Raw genomic sequence first — 19,547 nt, 5'->3', positions numbered from 1 at the left:
TTACACTGTAAAATCTGAGTTTCTCATTCATTCTGTTGGAGGAAGCAGCAGAGCGTCAGTCTCGTGAAATCACTGCTCGTTGCCTTATTGAAAGATGAAGATGATGTCCTGGATGAAAGGGAATGTGAACTTGCTGGAGAAAATGTAAAACAGCTTCTTGCTTTGTTGAAGCTTGGAAGTATCTATAAAGTCTTTTTTTTTTTTTTTTTGTTTTGTCTTATTTTGCTTTCGCCCTATTTTTTTTTGACTCTCATCCAACTGTATTTGGTGACTGTGGGTTCTTATACAGCCTGAATTGTATGCATGTTCCATGACATCTAGACTTAATATATTGTGGAGTACTCAACCATTATGTAGATGTTAGTAATTAATCAAAGGTTTAATTTCCTAGTCAAAAATGAGGAAAAGTGTTCATTTTTAAAAATAAACTTTATTAGATCATGTCAGAACCAATGAAAATGATTTGATGAACAAAAACTCATGGGGAGAATAAACCTGTTTCTTTTAGAGCTCGCCGATCATCTGTACCAGCTTAGCAAACCGTTTTCCATTAGCTGTGGGATCATCAGCAAACGCACAGAGTTTCCTAGAAAGAGAGAGCGAATTAGCATAATTCATGAATCTTCATAAACATTACAACAACCTTTTCTTGCTTAAAGAAACTGCACTTCAAGAACACTGAGCTCTTATTTTAAATAAGTAGTTTCTTACTTGAAGATCCTCAGGGCCACTGTGTTCCTCTCAAACTCGCGAGCTTTGTGATGTCCTGACTGGATGACCTCCTCTGGGATACTGGCCAGGCGGGCGGCGTTGAAGCCGTAGCTCTTGGGACAAGCGCCATTGATGAACTTGTAGAGAAAGGTTATGGTCTCCTGGCTCGGGTCCTCACACTCATTCTCCACCATGCAGGCCTGCGTACAACCAGCCAGCTTAATTAATGCAGTCGCTGTAATCTGATTTAACTTCTATTATAGAGTAGATCTAAACAAGGTCACAGTACGAACAGCAGAGCCTTTCCTCATCCAACAGTTCTCCTGAAATCAGTAAAGGAATCATGAAGTAGTGAAATCAGGAAAATATGAATGTTTTAGTTTCTAATGCCACCACAATGGGTTTAGGCTCCATCCAGATCATTCTGGCCCTTTCAGACCCTGCATACAGCACAATGGACTGGATCTTGTATCTTCTTGTATCTGTTTTGTTGCACATAATATTAAAGAGGTGTTTTCCATCAAAACAGACAAATGAACAAGTTTATAAACCAATGAAACAGTAGCTTGGTCCCAACCACTGCAAAAACAGTAGTACTAGAGCCATTTAGGGGAAGTAACAACTATGTTTTCCTACTTTAAAGTGATTACTACTGTATAGGGATGGTTTATGAAATAAAAATATTACATACTTCCAATGCAATGGAAATAAATAAAAAAAAAGCTATTAAATATTTTACTTAAGTGGTAGGGGGTGCCATATTGTATCGTTGGTGATAATATTGTGAACGATATTATACCCTTAAATATCGTGCCATATCACCTACCCCTAATTATCACATCAGGGTACTACTTTTTTGTTGTTTTTAGCAAAAAAAAAAAAAAATGTACACTGTTCTAATTTCCCATTATATATCTAATAGAGACAGATTATATGTGTTCAGTATAATTTATTTTACTTTAATCCTGGATATATGGAGATATTTGGAGTGCATTTTTAATATCACGACATTCTGGATCATTGCCTTTTGCTACAAATCTGATAAAATTTTTTTTTTTTTAATATCTCAGTTAGCAATAGATTGCATGCAATAATACAATTCAAAATAATTTTTAATTCAGCGTTTTGTCATATCGCCTAAAGTATCGTTATCGTGAAAATACCATGAAATATCGTGATATTATTTTTAGGGGTGTAAATCACAAGATTCATTACGATACGATACAATACAATACAATTATTTTAGTCAACAATACGATAATGTACGATACCTCAAATTATGTCACGATACGATACGATACGATTCTACTTGCTGAGGGCTCCTGCATTGTGTAACTCTTAACTCAAACATGTGCTCGGCAAACAGCAGCGGAGAGTAACGGAGAATAGGCGGAGAATAACACAGAGCGGAACAATGCAATGTTTAAACCTCTGACTGCAGATCCAATTTTATGCTCATTTTCATGCGGTTTGCACTACTACAATATAACAATGAATATCTTAAGTTTTACATATAGCACAATGACCATTCAGGGCTTAAATTGAAGTAGACAGTTGGGGCAAAACAATAATTCACTTCAAGACTTTAATTTTCATTATTTAGGTTCCATTTGAGAACATCAAATGCAGAAGAAAATGTAAAAAAAGAAAAAAAAAAAGCACCTGTTATATTTGGAGTTTACAATGTGTGTATGGATGTTGGTGAGGAATAGTCAATCATTCTCTACATTTCCTGATTCAGTAGTTGTAATTTATATCACAAAGCAAAGTTACACTGCATTATATTAGGTGTCCACCAGGCGTCTCCAAAGTGTTCAAAATCTCTCCAGGAGAAGCCTTCTGGAGAAAGGCTATGACCTGATTAGATTGGACACCCACGTGATCCAGCGCTCACGCCATTGGTTCAAAAGACGATCACTCAAGAAAAGTAGTTGTTTGTGGACCAATAAAAACCACAGAATCTAGAAGAAGACAGCCTTAGCTTTGGATTCACGTACAACTTTACGTGAAAACATTACATTGTGTGGTCGCTAGTAGCTTGAGAGTATTACGTTGCGGCTGTGCTGAAACTAAAGCATGTTTGTGAGAAGTGAGCAGGCGAATAAAGGACTTTTTGGATATTTTATCTGCGGTTCAGTGCTGTATTGTGGATGCTGTGATAGTAAGTGAATTTTCTATAATATAATATGATGTTATTTTATACACTAATAATATTTTATAAGGCTTTTTTTTGGGGAGGCATGTTCCTCATGTAAACAATGTAAAAAAACAGGCTGTTTTCAGTTGGAGATTTCTGGCGACTGGTTTCATGTAGACGGCTGTAAATTTGCATGCAGGTAGTTAAAGTAGTACTAATGAATATGAGTTGGTTAGTTGGTCGCTCTGTTTAGAATATTTGACGCTTTGAAGCATTCTACTTTACGTAGTCAGAACGGGACCGCCGGCGACCCGCAAGACGGCGCTTCTGCAGTAACCGGTTAAACGCACGTGAAAAACACATCAATGTTTTTACGTCAAATCGAAGCATCGTATCGTTCATAGTTGTATTGATGTATCGATACAGATCGATGTATTGTTACAGCACTAAATCGTTCATAGTTGTATTGATGTATCGATACAGATCGATGTATTGTTACAGCACTAATTATTTTAGAGCCATATCGCCCACCCCTAATTAAGTGGATAAATTTGCTATACAGATTTTTTTTTTGTAATATTAAGAGTCTAATTTTCTGTGCAGACAGAAAAACAAACATTTACATTTTTTGAATATCATGCTTTATAACAGCATTTTGCAAACTGCACGCTAATAATAATAATAATAATAGTAATAATAAAAAGCAAGGATTTCACAATCAGTTAAAAAGTATAGTGTAGTCATCAGATACTGCAGCAAGAAACATTAAATTCACAGTAGGAATTTTGCAGGAATTTTACACATTGTATCTACTGATTTACTGACTGAATTTATTTTCCTGGAAAGTTTCTGTAATTACTGTACATTATTATAGTAGAATTAATACAATAGTTTTACAATGATTAAATAGCAATTCTAATAATAATGCCCCTATAAACTAAATGTAAGAATAGTTCAAATTAGAATAAAAACAAAGGTTTACAGAGGTTTTGCCGTTTTTGGGCTAGTTGAATTTTTTGAAGAGCAGGTTTAGACAGACATGTCCAGAGCATAGTTCAACAGGGCCTGCAGATCCTGAGATCAGCTCCCCTGAGCCCCGCTGAACCCAGAACACACATTCATAACTCTAACCATGGGCGTGGTAGTGGGGGGAAAAGTGGACCTGACCACCCAGGGCCCAAGTAGAGAAAGGGGCCCATGAAAATTTTTGCTCACGTTCCTTGTGTACTGGCATGGATAGGGGCCCACTGTCACTGAGAGTGTACAGGGCCCCGAATTTGCTGCTACGCCCCTGACTCTAACCACTAGCGCTGCACGACATATCACTTAAGCCTCGTCATCACGATGTGCGCATGCACAACAGTCACATCGCAGGACGTGCAACGTCATCTAAGGCAATTGAACACGTCATGTTGTGATGTTTTGTGATTGTCTCTGTGTGAGTGACAGGCTGCTGCTGCCTGAGAAGCGTGAGGGGGAGGGGGCGGGCGTAAACATGAGGTAACTGCATGGCTGAACACATGCTTGTAAATGCCAAGGCAGACGAAAAGCTGTGCACCTCCGTCCGGCACAGTTTTGCACAGATATTTCCAGTGAAAGCTAAAATAGCCCTATTAATCCAAGAAAAAAAACGTTTCAGAAAAGAAATTCAGAATAAAGGGGCGATTATTGTTGTTTTGAGTACTCTTCTGACTAAACTCTTGGTTGGTCCGGATCTCTGATGCGAGAGAGTTTAACGTTGCGATATATATCGTCAAAAAAAACAAGGTTGCAATGTTACATTTTTCCAATATCGTGCAGCCCTACCAATCAACTTCATGTTAAAGAGTTTATACATCCAATACGAAGTATCCACATGCAGTAAATAAACACTAATAAAAACACTTCAGAACGCCACACACTAAATCTGGAGTCAACAAATGTATCTATCCAACACTGTTAAACATGTCGACTAATTGCTGCAGCCCTGCGTGTAAATATGGTTGGAACATGAAGAAAGAAAAAGCCTCACCATGTGTCCGAGTTTGACAGCGGGGTCCTGGGCGTAGTCCTCCACTAATGAGTGATAGTGTGTGGAGAAAAGGGTCCGGCAGTGAATTTTCTCAGACAGCTCTTTCACCACTGCACTGGCTATGGCTGTGCCGTCATAGGTAGCCGTACCCCTGCCTACAGCCAAAAACATTCATTCCTCCTTTAGTGGCTGGATGACAAACATGTGAAAACAGGCCTCACAACAATTACACTAAAGATTTATCGTACAATAATAATTGTCCATTAGTAATAATAATTGTCCAATAATTGTCCATGAGTAGGTCTCACTGCTAAGGGGGCGAGACCTGTGAAGCTAAGCTAAATAAACAAAACTGTAATTCTTACAAAAAAAACTTAACCGAGTGCTGGGTAGTAACATTACTCTACACAGATTTCTCTCCTGAAAACTGTTTATTTACAGTGAGCTTAAATTATCAGTTAGCCACTAATGATGCATCTTTAGTGGAAACCAGCAGTACTGTCCGGGGTTAGCAGCAGGCTACAGTCCGATAATACTCACCCCTGACCGGCAAAAGAGCTAGTGCTTAGCATGGTTAGCTGCTGATGCTAATGCTGATCCAGCAGTGCTAGCTGGGGTTAGCAGCTGGCTACAGGCTGATAATCACCTCTAAACGGCCAAAAAGTTAGCACTCGAGCAGAGAACAACTTACTTAAACAAATCTACTTAAATGTGAATGAGCTGGTATGTTGTATCCCTTTTTAAAAACAGCAATTATATTTTGGTTTTATTCATTTAGGTTATTTAAACAATTTCCGCCATGTTGCAATAATTAAACATTTAACATTGCACCTTAGAGGTTTAATGCATTGTTATGCTATTATATATATCATTATATCAGTGGCATAAAATGGTCTTAAAATGAGAATATCATTGAAGACAATTATTTCTGGGACAATATATTGCGCTGAAACAACAATTGCTGCGACAGGCATATTTACCAACATACACTTTGAAGTATACAGCAAAACCATTACCCAGTTCATCCAGAAGTACAAGTGAATGGTTGGTCCCATGAAGCAGGATACTGGCTGTCTCACTGAGCTCCACAAAGAAGGTACTCTCACCTAAAAATTTATTTAAACAGCATATAAAATGTAGCAGAAATGGGTTGCTGAGACTGTATTACATACTACAAGTCTCTTAAACACTAAATAGCATGCAACATTAAGTAAACAGCTTCTCACTAAAATGACTTAAGAAATTCTTATTGTGTAGGATATGGACACTACATTGCCAAAAGTATTCGCTCACCCATCCAAATGACTGAATTTAGGTACCAATTATTTCATGGCCACAGGTGAATAAAATCAAGTACAAAAGCATGCAGACTGCTTCTACAAACACTAGTGAAAGAATGGGTCACACTCAGGAGCTCAGTGAACTTCAGTGTGGTACAGTGATGAGATGCGGCACCTGTGCAAGTTCATTCGTGAAATTTCCTCACTACTAAATATTCCACAGGCAACTGTCAGTAATATTATAACACAGTGAAAGAGACTGGGACTGACAGCAACGCACTCTGTTAGTGTAAAATAAAAGAGCAGGGTCAGCAGATGCTAAGGAGCATAGTGTGCAGGGGTCACCAGCTTTCTGCAGAGTCACTATATTTAATTTAGAAAATATACCTTGTCTATATATGTAAGTATTTACTCTAAAGTAAATGGATTTTAGGCAGTAAAGGCAATGCATTAGTACTACTGTGATCTGATTGGTTGGTGCACTGATGCTCGTCAGAGCACCGATACAGTCAGTGAACAGGTTTTATATCTGGAGTTGAAACCTTTAAAAAATTGTCTGCGGTGCTGAAACATCTAAAATGATTCTTTGTTGAGGAAATGATCAAATTCAGCGTAGCATACAATATATTTATTTTGGATAGGTAGAAAGGGCTACTTTTGAAAAAGAGGAAAAGAAGACGAGACAAAACCCAAATGAATGTGAACTAGTTCGGTTTTGAACTGTTAATTTAAATTAGTATGAACTGAAATTTAAACTAGTTAATGTTTGTGGACAACCTCCACCTGTTCCAACATGACTGCACACCAGAGCACAAAACAAGGTCCATAAAGACACAGATGAGCGCGTTTGGTGTGGAAGAACTTGACTGGCCTGATCTCAACCTGATAGAACAGCTTGTTCATCCAACACGTATGAATAGAATGTTTCTCATATACGTGCAAAGACAGATCAAATACTTTTGGCAGTGGAGTATGTGTGTAAAATGTGTATTACAGAAATAAATGTTGAATATCTACTGAGGCTTGCAGTGCATGAACAGAAGGAGCAGTGTTTCTCAGCAGTGATGAGACCTACCAGACATGATGCGATCAGAAGCACCAAGGCGAGTAAACACTCGGTCAACAGGAGTGAGGCGCAGGCTGTCAGCAGGAACATAGCACCCCAGCTGAGCCAAGATAACCACCAGGCCACACTACAGCCAGACAACAGATACACACTGCTGTAGTTAACTTCATCAAATAAACAGCAAGCTGTGATAATAACTTTAGTAAAAAAAAAAAAAAGGAAAAAAAAATCTAGATGGCAGGTAAATGTGGCCCAAATCTTTTACATCATATGCGACATCAGGAAAAGAAGAAAAGAAAAACCTGACTGAATTTTTAACTTTCATTTCAATACTTGTCCGATATATGGCAATACAACTGTCTGAACAGCCAGATAAGAAATCATGCGACTTTTAAGTCAATAATAAAGAAAAAATGAAGTGAGTAGATGGGGGAAAAAGGACAACAGCAGTGAGTGTGGACTTTTGTTCATCTCTCTGTTCCAACAATATTAAAAGGCTTGTGCCCTAGCCACATAGTGTTTCTAATGAATTGCCCAAAGGCAGATACAGATTGTGGCAGAATTTTGATTACAGTTGAACATTATAATCTCTGTCAGAATATAAAAATATAAGAATATGAGCTATAAAAGTGAAACTGAATGTAAAGCAATGCTCTTCAGTGCCTGAGCGTCAGTTACAGACAGAGGTTGTATATGGGTCACATTAAAAAGACTGTGCGAACAGCCTAAACTCAATATCAGATTTGGGCCACGTTCAACTGCTGTGTGAATGCAGACCCCGTGTTTTCTCATGAAGAATAAGCTGCAGGTGTTTTAAAAGGAAAAAAAGATCTTAAAATTTCCATATTCACTAAACCCACATCCTTCCGTTGTGAAAACTCTTGTATGCCCATAGTACGTTTCAAAACTTCATATTCTAATTAATCAATGAAATCTACCCAATTTTACCAACGCTCCTGCTAATCAAAACTGAATACGGGGGATATAAAAAAAGAAAAACGTTTGGGCAGACCTGATCATTTTCATGATTTTCCTTTATAAATCATTGGTTGTTCAGATCAGTAATTTTAGTTAAATATATCATATAGCAGATGAACACAGTGATATTTGAGAAGTAAAATTATTACTGGATTTACAGAAAGTGTGAAAATTCTTTAAACAAAATTAGGCAGGTGAATAAATTTGATGGTGGTTCATCATGCTGTGGGGCTGTGTTATCAGTGCAGGTACTGGGAATCTTATTAAAGTTGAGGGTCACATGGATCCCAGTCAATATCAGCAGATTCTTGAGTCTTCAAAAATCAGTGAGAAAGTTAAAAATGAAGTTGCACCAGGGCTGGATACTTCAACAAGACAACGACCCTAAACACTAGGAGTGTCACAATTCTCTAAATCCTCAATTCAATTTTATTTTCGATTTTAGAGTCAAGATTCGATTGTCGATTTTCTTTTTTTTTTTTTTTACAGCTGAGAGGCCTATGTCAGTTTTAGATTAGTCTATGGTCAGTCATTGGTTTGATTCATCAAATTTACAAAATCTTATTTCAAAAGGTGGGCTTAATATAAGTGATGCAAAGTGATACAAGTGATCTGTAATACACCACATTAGGCACTAATGGTCAAATCTAAATAATTTAATTAAGATATATTTGTAATGCCATCTAGTGGCTGTTTTTGGTAGCATCAGTGTGCACATAAAATAAAAATAAAAAAAATACAGGAACAGTCATGTACAAAATAATAGAACAATTAGAGCCTTAGCAAACTGAACTCTATCCTACTATAACAGTTACACGTGAAAAATAAGACTTTTTCTTTAACAAAGATATATTAACTTTTTAGAGAAAGATGCTTAAGGTACCAAAACTATTAACATATTTGAGGCTAGACAAAACAACTGTTATTTTAATACTGTCAAGTTTTTCTTTAAGAGGAGCATGTCCACATTCTCTGGAGAAAGTACTGCTCTTTGAGCTACAGCGTAGCGTGCTGCGCTATTTGAGGGAGGTATCATCAATCCTCTTTTTGACTTCGATGCTCGACACCATGACATAATTTTGATCGATTTCAATGAAATATCGAAATCGTGACACCCCTACTAAACACTGCTCAAAATCTACTAAAGCATTCATGCAGAGGAACAGTACAATGTTCTTGAATGATCATCTCAGTTCCCAGAGCTGAATATTATTAAAATCTGTGATGTGATTTAAAGCAGGCTGTTCAAGCTCAGAAATCATCAAAACTGACTGAACTGGAGAAGTTTTATAAAGAAGAATGATCCAAAATACCTTCAACCATAAGCCAGACTCTCATTAGAAGCTATAGGAAACGTTTAGAGGCTGTTATTACTGCAAAAGGAGAATCTACTAAATATTGATGTAATTTTTCTCTTGGGTTAGCAAATTCATTCACCTGCCTAATTTAATTTAAATAATTATTGGAGACTTCCTGTAAATCTTATAAACTTTATTTTACTTCTCATATATCACTGTGTTCATCTGATATATGATATATTTAACTGAAATTGCTGATCTGAACCAATGATTTATAAAGAAAAATCTTTATCAGGGGTGTCCAAACTTTTTCATAACTACTGTATGTTTAAATGGATGACTACAGAAATGATCAGTGCTAAGCTATTCCCACCTGTCTCATCAGGGTGGATTTGCCTCCCATGTTTGGTCCAGTGACAAGCACACATGACGCCAGAGCTTTGTTGGTGTCTTCACCCTCCTCTTCCTCAGTGCCTGGACAGCCAATGAAGATGTCATTGGGGATGAAATCATCACCAAAGAAGGTCTTTGTGACACAGGGATGCCGGGATCCTCTGAGGTCCAGAAAAGGTGAAGACTGAGGACCACTCTCTGGGAGAACTACCTCAGGTCTTGCCATCGGCCCATCTGCACTCTGACTGTACCGGGACAAGCTCAGCAACACATCTGCAACATCACAGTCATCACATCATTACCCATCAATATTCAAATTGTGTTTGTTTACAGGTGTCAGATTGATGTTTAATTATTAAAAAAAAAACAACGGCGCTTTATTAAAAACAAAAACAAGAGCATTACTTTAACTTATTAAACTGCTCATATTTTTTCCTAAGCATGTTACTGGATGCATTTTAGTGTTTGAGTTCTTTTATATATCAGCAGTGGATTGTTACAACAATTAAGAGAGATAATTAGCAATGGAGTTAGGGAGAGAGTGAGAGAGAGAAGGCAAAAATGAAAGAGAGAGAGACAGACAGACAGCGTGAGCAGGAGAAAGACAGACTACGCGAGCGAGAGATGTCCCTTTACTGTTTTCATGTATTTAAATGTTAATCTACAATGTAGAAAATAAATTCAATATAGAAATAAATAAAAAACATTGAATGAAAAGGAGTTCAAACATTTGACTAGTACTGTGTGTGTGATGTATAAACAGGGTATCTGCTCATTTAAGGCTTTTTAATCCCACTAAAACAAAATTAAGATTCTTTTACAATAAGCAACACACTAGTGCTGGGCGATAAAACGATAACGATAGTTATCGAAAAACTTATATATCGCGATAACTATGATAAGCCAGGCGATAGGATTCGATAAACTTTATTTTCTATTTCCCGTTTAAGTAGCGCTGTGAACAGGCGCAGCACGAGATCAGGAAGCACGCTGAACTGCTGCTCAGCCTAGAACAACCCTCTGTGCAATCTGTGATCATTAGCTAAGGTGCCTTCACTGCTTTTTACATTCTTATAAACTAATAGGTAACGCATGTTAGCCGTGTTAATCCACTTTCTGTGTAAATTTATGTTAACTTCAGCACGAGTGATGGGTTAGTATATAAACACACAGAAAAGCAGCACCTTCCGTTTTTTTCCTAACCCTCACTGTTTCTGTTAGAAAACCCTGAGGGCAGAATTATCCTCTGTCTCTGTGTTTTTAGTTTTTAACAGGGTCTGTTGTGCTGGACATTTTACTAAATACAGAAGATTATATAATCTGTGTAGCTGTATTTGAACAGAGCTAAACATTGCTGTATGTAATGTAAGTCTAGTCTACTGAAAGCCAGTAATGTTAGTATAAATCTGTACTGCAGTAGAAGTGGAGCATTTCAGAAACATGACTTTATTCGTCTCACCTCCATTACAGGTCACTTGCTTTAAAATATTTAATTGTAGCATAATTTAAATGCAACAAATTCTAAAGGCTATTATTTTATTAAACATTAGCAGAAAATAATCTCAAAATAACAACAAATATAAAGTAGAAAAACAGTAAAAATATGTAATACACACTTTTTATATGACCAAAATTTATTAGTCTAAAACTAGACTAAAATGGAACTAAAACTATTATATATTTTAGTCAAAAGACTAAGACTAAACTGTATCAAAATCACCTGTCAAAATGAACACTGTGATATACTATTGTATTTTGCTTTATGTAGTTGTCTGCGGACCTGTGTGGATGTATAATAATGACTTTTTAAAATTAATTTAAAAGCTGTCTGAGCACAGTAGTGTCTGTCCACAGGACTCTGAGCCTGCTAATGATTTTGGCAAAAAACTCCCTTATTCTGTCACTTATGAGTACAAAAAGAAACCTTTAAGTGTAACAGAAAGTGATTTGATATATATTGTGATACATATCGATATCGGCTGATATGGAAAACTATATTGTGATAAGATTTTTTTCCATATCGCCCAGCCCTACAACACACACAATGCCAATATTAAGTTTTCAGTAAATCACTTCATATTGGTATCTTTTTTTCTAGCTAAACTAATTAAAAACGTATGCCCCATTCTGTCTTATTATGTGTGGTTTAAGATTTACTGACTAAAGAACAACTTAATTAACTAAAGAATGCTCAAGGACCAGAGTTATTTTCGCTCACGAATCATTTTCGTCTTAGTCTTAGTCAACTAAGCTTTTTTTCCCCAAGACGAAAATGAGATGATAACTAAATAAAAACAGTATTAATAAGATAAAAACAAGACAAAATTAACTGACATTTACGTCAACAAATAAAAACGAGACCAAAATGTTTGGCAGGGACGAAATCCAATCAGAACTGATTTAGTTTTGTGAAAAGTAGGGACCAGTTAGGAAGAGATCCAATCACTACTACTTTAGCGAAGGTAGAAAGGCGGGACAAGCGGGGTGCTCATCCAATCAGTACCAGTCTCTCTTGCAGTAGCAACACCACTAATCAGTCAGCTTCTGCAGACCAGAGTCACACAGATCTCCATGCAGAGATCAGTGTTTTTAATACTAATGTTATTTTATGAGCTGATGATGTGTTTAACTTGGCAGTGCACTAAAACACAGAACTGCTGCTCTGTAAAGGTAATGTTTCTGATACAGATCAGATCAGATCATCTGTTTAGTCCCACAGTGGGAAACATATAGCCAGTGTTGACAGCAGGAACAGATCAGAAAAAAACTCAATAGAAAAAAATATAACAATAAAATAAAGAAAATTCTGAACCCAAAAGTGTAAATTTCCTTACAGCACTTTCTCATCAGTTTTTTACTTTAACTTATGAAGTCTCTCAGTACATCCTGAGAGCATCTCTTCAGGGCAGTGTGTAAATGTGTGATTTTGAGCTCATTTATAGAATGTAGCTACAGTAGGTGTTCTGGATTAGTGCTGGAGATAAAACTAGATGTTTTATTTACTGTTTTACTAGACTGTGTTTTTGCATCTACAGCTCTGTTCAAACTATAATATATCTATTCAAATGTTTTATGACCTGATTTCTAAAACAAAATAAAAAAAAATGTGAAATATTTATAGTCACATACCTACAATAATCCTATACATTAAATAATATATAAATATAAATATATTTCAAATTCAAACATTAACAATATTACACAACTGGTGTAATATAAGTGTATAGTTAATAATTCAAGGGAACCGATGAATTTTTTTTTACATTTACATTTAGTCAACTAAATTGAATGTAATTTAAATCTAAAACTAAAAACATTTCAGATGAGTAAATTATGACTAAACCTAAATGCTATTTTCGTCACAAGACTATGACTAAAACTAAATTAAAATTTGCTGTCAAAATTAACACTGTAAAGGAATGAAACTGTAATTAACTTTCTTACCGAGAACAGCCATGCACTCCACTGCAGTCTGCCAGTCCCTGTAGTTTTTGTCGAAGTTGTAGAACAGTCTCCTCATGCAGTCTTTTAATGCTGCATCCCTCTTCTCCTCCCAGCTCTGCAACTCTGAGAACAAGCGCTCAATTTCCTTTGTTGAGTACCTCTTCCAGCCCTTCTTGGTGGACCTCACCTCATACTCCTCTGGGACGTTTCTCTCAGAAACACTGTCTGGAACCTCCATCTGATAACGATTTCTTCCAGTGCCCCAATAGGACAGAGTTCTGCAACCGAGTCTTTTCTTCTGTCGGTCCAGATAATCCTGAAGACCTCTCTCAGAGTCTTTGATTCCACTCACGGCCTGATCAAACTCTGGGTCAAAGCCAGACTTGGGTGTGATCACTCCGGTGGTGCGTGCTTTTTGATGGTCAAAAGCAGTGTCCCAGCGGTTAAGCTCTGGGGTTAGGTCAGGAAAGAGCCCATCCTCACATTTAGTTTTAAGGAGCACCACTTGTCTCAGCAGTTTGGACTGGAATCCTTCTGAAACAGATTCCATAAGAGACACTATCTCCTGCATGGCCTTAAACCCTTCCAGTGCAGAGAGGAAGTCTGCAATCTTGCGTTTACTATAGACAAGCTCCTCATAGAGCACAGCCCTGCAGTCTGGGTGATTCTGCCCCTTTAGTGGAGTACCCATGCTATGGATTTTGCTAAGTAGCCTTTCAAGGTCTGGAAGCTTCTTCAGGAGTTCTGTAGCCTCAGTTGCTTGTGCTGGAGCACCCATTAGGTCTTCAATTGCATTCAACCTGTCCTTAATGGATGTGGGATTGCAGAGGGGGGCACACAGCCATTGTTTAAGCAGTCTTTTTCCAAATGGAGTACAGCAGGTGTCTAAGCGCTCTAGCAGGGTACCTTCCGTACCTCCAGTAGAGCTGTTCTGCAGAATCTCAAGGTTGGTCAGAGTCACTCCATCCAGGACCATGCGTTGGCGTGTCCGGGCAAAGAAACCTGATGCACCTTCTGCCTGCTCCATTTCCACATCAACTGGAACATACTCTTCGAAATTTGCCATGGAAAGAAGTTCCTGGTCCACAAGACATTTTTTAAGATAGAACATGCATCCACCAAGGGCAGACAGGGCAAGCTCATATCCCTCTTTAGGAGTGAGACCTAGTGAGTCGCTGTCGGAGGTCATTGCTTTCAGGACAGTGGGGAGTGTGGATCCTGCATTACCACCTTCATTCTCAATTTCTTTGAAGTAGTCTTCTTCTGCTAAAGTCTTCAGAGTCTTTTGGGCATCCCAGAATTGTGTGCCAGCATTGAGAGCCTCCTGCATGGCAGAGGACACAATGGCCTTAAAGATCTTGCGCGTCTCCAATGACAGGTTGCTCTTTTCAAACACCACCTGAGCTGGGGCATAGTGCGCAACTAGAGTACGTAGACGGGAACAGTGACGGTCATCATGGAACTGACCGACGTGAAAGCGACCGACAGAGGTGTCGATAAAACAGACTCCGTAGATGTGGCCATGCCCTGCACTTTCCTCCTCGTTCTTCTCCTTCACAGCCAGTAAGTACTTGCTCTGGACCTCTGAAGGGGCACCATCGAGTACACTGTAGGTCTGCGTGCCCCGCGTAATTACTCTACACACCTCTCGCCGAACAACACGATCAAATTTGGTGGGACGTGCCATGGTCTTGCATCGTGCTTCCATCATTTCGGGAGTCTCAGTCTGTTCCACACGAGCCACTTTGTAACCTTTTTGGACAAGAACATCAGAGAAACGGCTGAAGCCTATTTCAGGAAATCCAGAATGTGCCCAAGTGCCTTTCATAAAGGTAAGTCCCAACTCGTTTACACCAATCACAGCATCCATGTGGTAGAGCTCATAGAATTTGCCTACCTTGTAGAACAGAACAGCATCAAACATTTCCGACTTGAGTTGCCACCAGCGCCGCATTCCTGGCGTAACCCTGTTAGAGAACTCTTCAGGCACATACAGGGTGGTGGGGTCATAGTCTTCGTCAGACTGACGTCGCCTCCGTGCATCCTTCCTCTTGCCATCTTGTAACCAGTCCAGTTTTTCATGATCCCACACACCATGCCCTTCCACACCTCCCGATCCAGCAGTTCCCTGACTCTCGAAGTTTTCTGGAGCAGAGAAAGCAGAGAGTCGAGCTTTTGTGTCAACTGCAACAGAATTAAGGGAAGCAGGAGCTCTTTTAGGAGTCTCAGATGGTGTAGATTTACTTTTTTTAGCAGGCTTCTCTGCCACTCGTTTGCGTTTTACAGGTTTTACTGGGCTGTCTGGTTCTGACTCAGGCATACTCTCTTCTTCCTCTTCAACGACTCCACTGCTAGCGCCATCATCTTCCTCTTCACTGCTGCCTTCCACTTGGTCTGGCTTAAACTCCTCCCCAGAGCCTTCACTGTCAGAGGCCACAACAATACGACGACGTTTGGGCTTCTGACCATTCTCTACTGTGGCGCGTGATGAACGTCTACTGGGTTTCACCTTTTTCACTTCTTCTTCTTCTTCTTCTGACATCTCTTCATTAGATTCTACTGACTTTTCGACCTATAGTGAATGTAAAATTGTAATTCACAAGCTGTAATAACTATTTACATTTAATAAACCTCTTGCACTATTATTTGTTTTTCTTTCTTTTCATCTTCATGTCATTAAATAGTTATTTTTTAACCATAGTGCTACAAACCACTAAGTAATACAAGTCATCACTATGCCCCTTTCACTAGCACTGTAAGCCTGTTGGGAGCATAAGCTAAAAGCGCTGTATTTGGGAATGCTAGGGAAAAATGGAGATTCACTCGTGTTTAACTACACCTCAAGTCCATTTCACACCAGTTTTCTCCTTTAATGCATATGTTCAATAACACAGACTATTGGTTGGTTGCATATATATATATATATTGCAAGGTAATAATGCAAATATATAGTAAAAAGTAAAACTTTACTTTTACCTCCATTTCTTCCTCATCATCCTCTTCCTCATCTGAAACATCCTTGCAGAGTGGCATCTTCAGTCTTTCCTCAGGAATGTCCTGCAGAACTTGATCTGCCAGTTCCATCGCCCTGCGAATCACAGGTTTACCACTGAAGAACAATCCACCTGTTTTAGCATCAGCAGAGTCTGAACCTGTGAGATGCCAACAAAAAGCATTCGTTATAAACAAGGATTATTAATGGTGTCAATCAATTAAAAAATTAGTAAGTAAAGTTTGTAAATAAAAAAAAAACAGGGTTGGACTGGGAAAATTTTATAATATTTATATTACTGGAGTCAATCACTTAAAAAAAATAATTTGACAGTAATAATGAAATATAGTGGGTTAGGGCTGGCAGACAAACTTTTTTTACTTTACTATAATACCTCAGGCAGGGTAGTTTTGATGCTTTTATATGAAAATATTTTAATGGGCTGAGTTACTGAGCTTAACTGGGAGCTTTAATAGAGAAAATAAACACTAGTGCAGCTCCTTAATCCACACATAACCTAGAAATTAGAAACATGCCATCAGCTGTGTGTGTGCATCTGCAAGAGTGAGAGAGAGGCTAAAATAGCATAAATAAAAGGTAATCAACCTTTTGAAATCTACTTTGGGGTCATCACAAAATATGACCATCTCTGTAAATTTCGTCAGATCATGAAATTGCTTTTTTTTTAATTACCATGTTAAAGTGTGCAGATTAAACGCATGTGTTTTCGTTGACAGCACTAGACTTTAGGGATGTGCCATATCGTATTGTACACAATAATATCGCTAACATTTCTGAATATCGTGAACGATATTATACCCTGAAATACTGTGCCATATCACCCACCCCTAATTATCACATCAGGGTACTACTTTTTTGTTTTAAGTGAAGAAAAATCCACACTGTTCTTATTTGCTAGAATACAATTTCATTTTAATTTTGTTGCAGTAGTGTATTCTTGAAATATAAAACCTGAGTACAGTTCAGCTCACCTTTATACTCTCGAATATATTTTGTTCTGACCCAGCCTCGCGTTGGCGGCTCATCAAAGAAATGTACATGTGATCTCTGATCTCGGCCTTTGCCCCTCATCTGTTGTCCATTTATAGGATGGGGCACTACCATACACGGCCACCAAGGATGCCCCTCCAGTTTTGCCCACACCAGATCACCCGCATGAAAAGTGAACGAAGAGCTGAAAAAAAAAAAAAAAAAACATCAGTCAGGAATAAATAACTTACACTAACTGCAACCAACACTCAATGCAACTATGCAACTAAATAAGTTCTTGTTAAAAGCGTTATTAATCATTTAAAGATAGCACCAATAATACAACAGCACGTTCTGATATAAAGCGAAATTAAAAGTGTAATGGCTTTAGTTTTAAATAATCATATTCACTTCTCTTTGCATTTTTTCTTATGTGATATAATAAATATCATCTATTGTGAAAAATTCTATAAATAACGTGATACAATATTTTTTGCCATATTGCTTAGCTTCAGAGACAAAGCGACCTGGTGCAGATAAAGATATACACATTTATAACTTACATAAAGACTTGACACCCCAATATAGGGCTTGGTACATTTCTAGTGCACAATAAATACACAGCAATTAATTGAAATACCAGCCAAGTAGACACTGGGTCGAAATAAAAGAAGCAATTTTCGGACAATACCAAATAATTCCAATATTATGCATCCCAACTAAAAGCATTATAATCCATATTTACAATTGATTAGGGGTGCAAGAAAACCTGTTATATATAAGAAAAGCTATCCTATCGCAATATTTAGTTTTGCAACAGTGTACTGGATTTTCAAAAACAGTATCGATTTTTCAGTAACAGTTTATATCTTTCCTTATAGCATTCCAACACATAACCTCGGTATTGTGATACGTATATCGCCAAGTTCCTACTAATACACCACCCATTTTTTTAAATCACCGTGTGTATGAAGATTTATACTGTGCATTATGAAAATAGGTTTTTAATACGGTGATATAATGAATAATGAATATAAGTATTTTTTCCATATCGCCCAGGACTAACATGGTTATAAATCAAGCACTAAAAAATAATGCAAATCAGAGACTGGCTGTATGTCTGAAATAAGATCTCCCATTTCAGTAGATGTAGGATCCTGCTGGTTAAATATGGGTCATAAATAAACTGTGTAGTTAAAAAGGTCGTAAATAAAGCAGTGTGATGGGATGTGTCCCTCCCCTCATCCCTCCTTCCCATGTGCCTCAGCCTCGCTTCTCCCGCCAGGAAACAGCACCAGGCCGAGACTCACAACAACTCTCACACTACTAACACAGTTAACCAGAGTTACAGTGAATTATTACAGGATTCAGAGCGGATTAACTAACACAGTTAAATATTCACCCGATGTGTCACACGGGCTCTAATTAAAGTTAGCTAACCAAGTTAAAAACCAACGTTAGCCAGCAAATTGTGTTTTTAGTGCAGCGACAAACCTAAAGTAGGGCTGTTTCTGTAAGAGATGCTGCTTATTCTGGCAGGACTCTGGGGCAGGGTCAATAACCGCTGCTTCTGTTTAACTGGATGAAAATGTTAAGAGCAGCCCAAAGCTCGTCTGTCTGTCCACACCGCTACTACACTACCTACGTTACCAGTGGACAGCGCGGCACCGAATCAGCACTTTCAGCTCGTTTCAGACACAGCTCACTTCTCCTGGACCGGAGAGCTAAGCTAACACTGTGTAGCTAACGCTAACTAAATTCACCAGACCGGCGGCTAAACCGATCCAGTTCTTTAGCTTTAGCCAGGTTAGCTAGAGTAAGTCTGACCTGCTACCTGCACTTGTTTTTTGGTTTGTTAAGATCGCAGAGTGGAGTTTCTCCTACCTCTGTTTGGGAGGAAGAGTTTTCTCTCCGAACAGTTTGGCCTGGGCAGCTTTAGCCAGGCTCCTGCTGGGTTTAGCGCTCTGAGCGGCGAGTTTAGCCTCCTCTTTCGGGGAAACGCTGGATTTACTGACTGAAGACGGTAAATCCGCTTCCACCGGGGACGGGCTGGACTTGGACTTGGTAACAGGCGGCGGAGACTTAGTAAAGAAATTAAAGATAGAGCTCTGTTTAGCCATGACTCCTCTATATCAGCAGCAGTAGTAGTAGTACAGACACACTGAGAATCAGCGCTCAGAGTCCTCAGCTCTCCTGCGCTTCGCGGTGAAGCTGCGCGCGCTCACAAGTGTTCGCGGGAAATCGCTG

General features: G+C 38.4%; 1 protein-coding gene across 1 annotated transcript; it reads right to left on the bottom strand.

Annotated features, from left to right (window-relative positions):
• Nucleotides 1-410: 410 nt before the first annotated feature.
• On the bottom strand, nt 411-19,546 carry msh6 (mutS homolog 6 (E. coli)). The gene is made up of 10 exons (XM_022684999.2): nt 19,185-19,546; nt 17,303-17,505; nt 16,295-16,470; nt 13,319-15,890; nt 9,855-10,147; nt 7,215-7,332; nt 5,876-5,965; nt 4,860-5,014; nt 712-911; nt 411-586 (listed from the first exon to the last, which is right to left on the bottom strand). The coding sequence occupies exons 1-10, from the start codon at nt 19,418-19,420 to the stop codon at nt 505-507; spliced, it is 4,125 nt and encodes a 1,374-aa protein (XP_022540720.2). The 5' UTR covers nt 19,421-19,546; the 3' UTR covers nt 411-504.
• Nucleotide 19,547: the final 1 nt, after the last annotated feature.

Source organism: Astyanax mexicanus, chromosome 7 (genome assembly GCF_023375975.1).
Source record: "Astyanax mexicanus isolate ESR-SI-001 chromosome 7, AstMex3_surface, whole genome shotgun sequence".
Taxonomy (NCBI): domain Eukaryota; kingdom Metazoa; phylum Chordata; class Actinopteri; order Characiformes; family Acestrorhamphidae; genus Astyanax; species Astyanax mexicanus.
The sequence above is the reverse complement of the archived record's forward strand: the minus strand, read 5'-3'. Positions and strand labels throughout refer to the sequence as shown.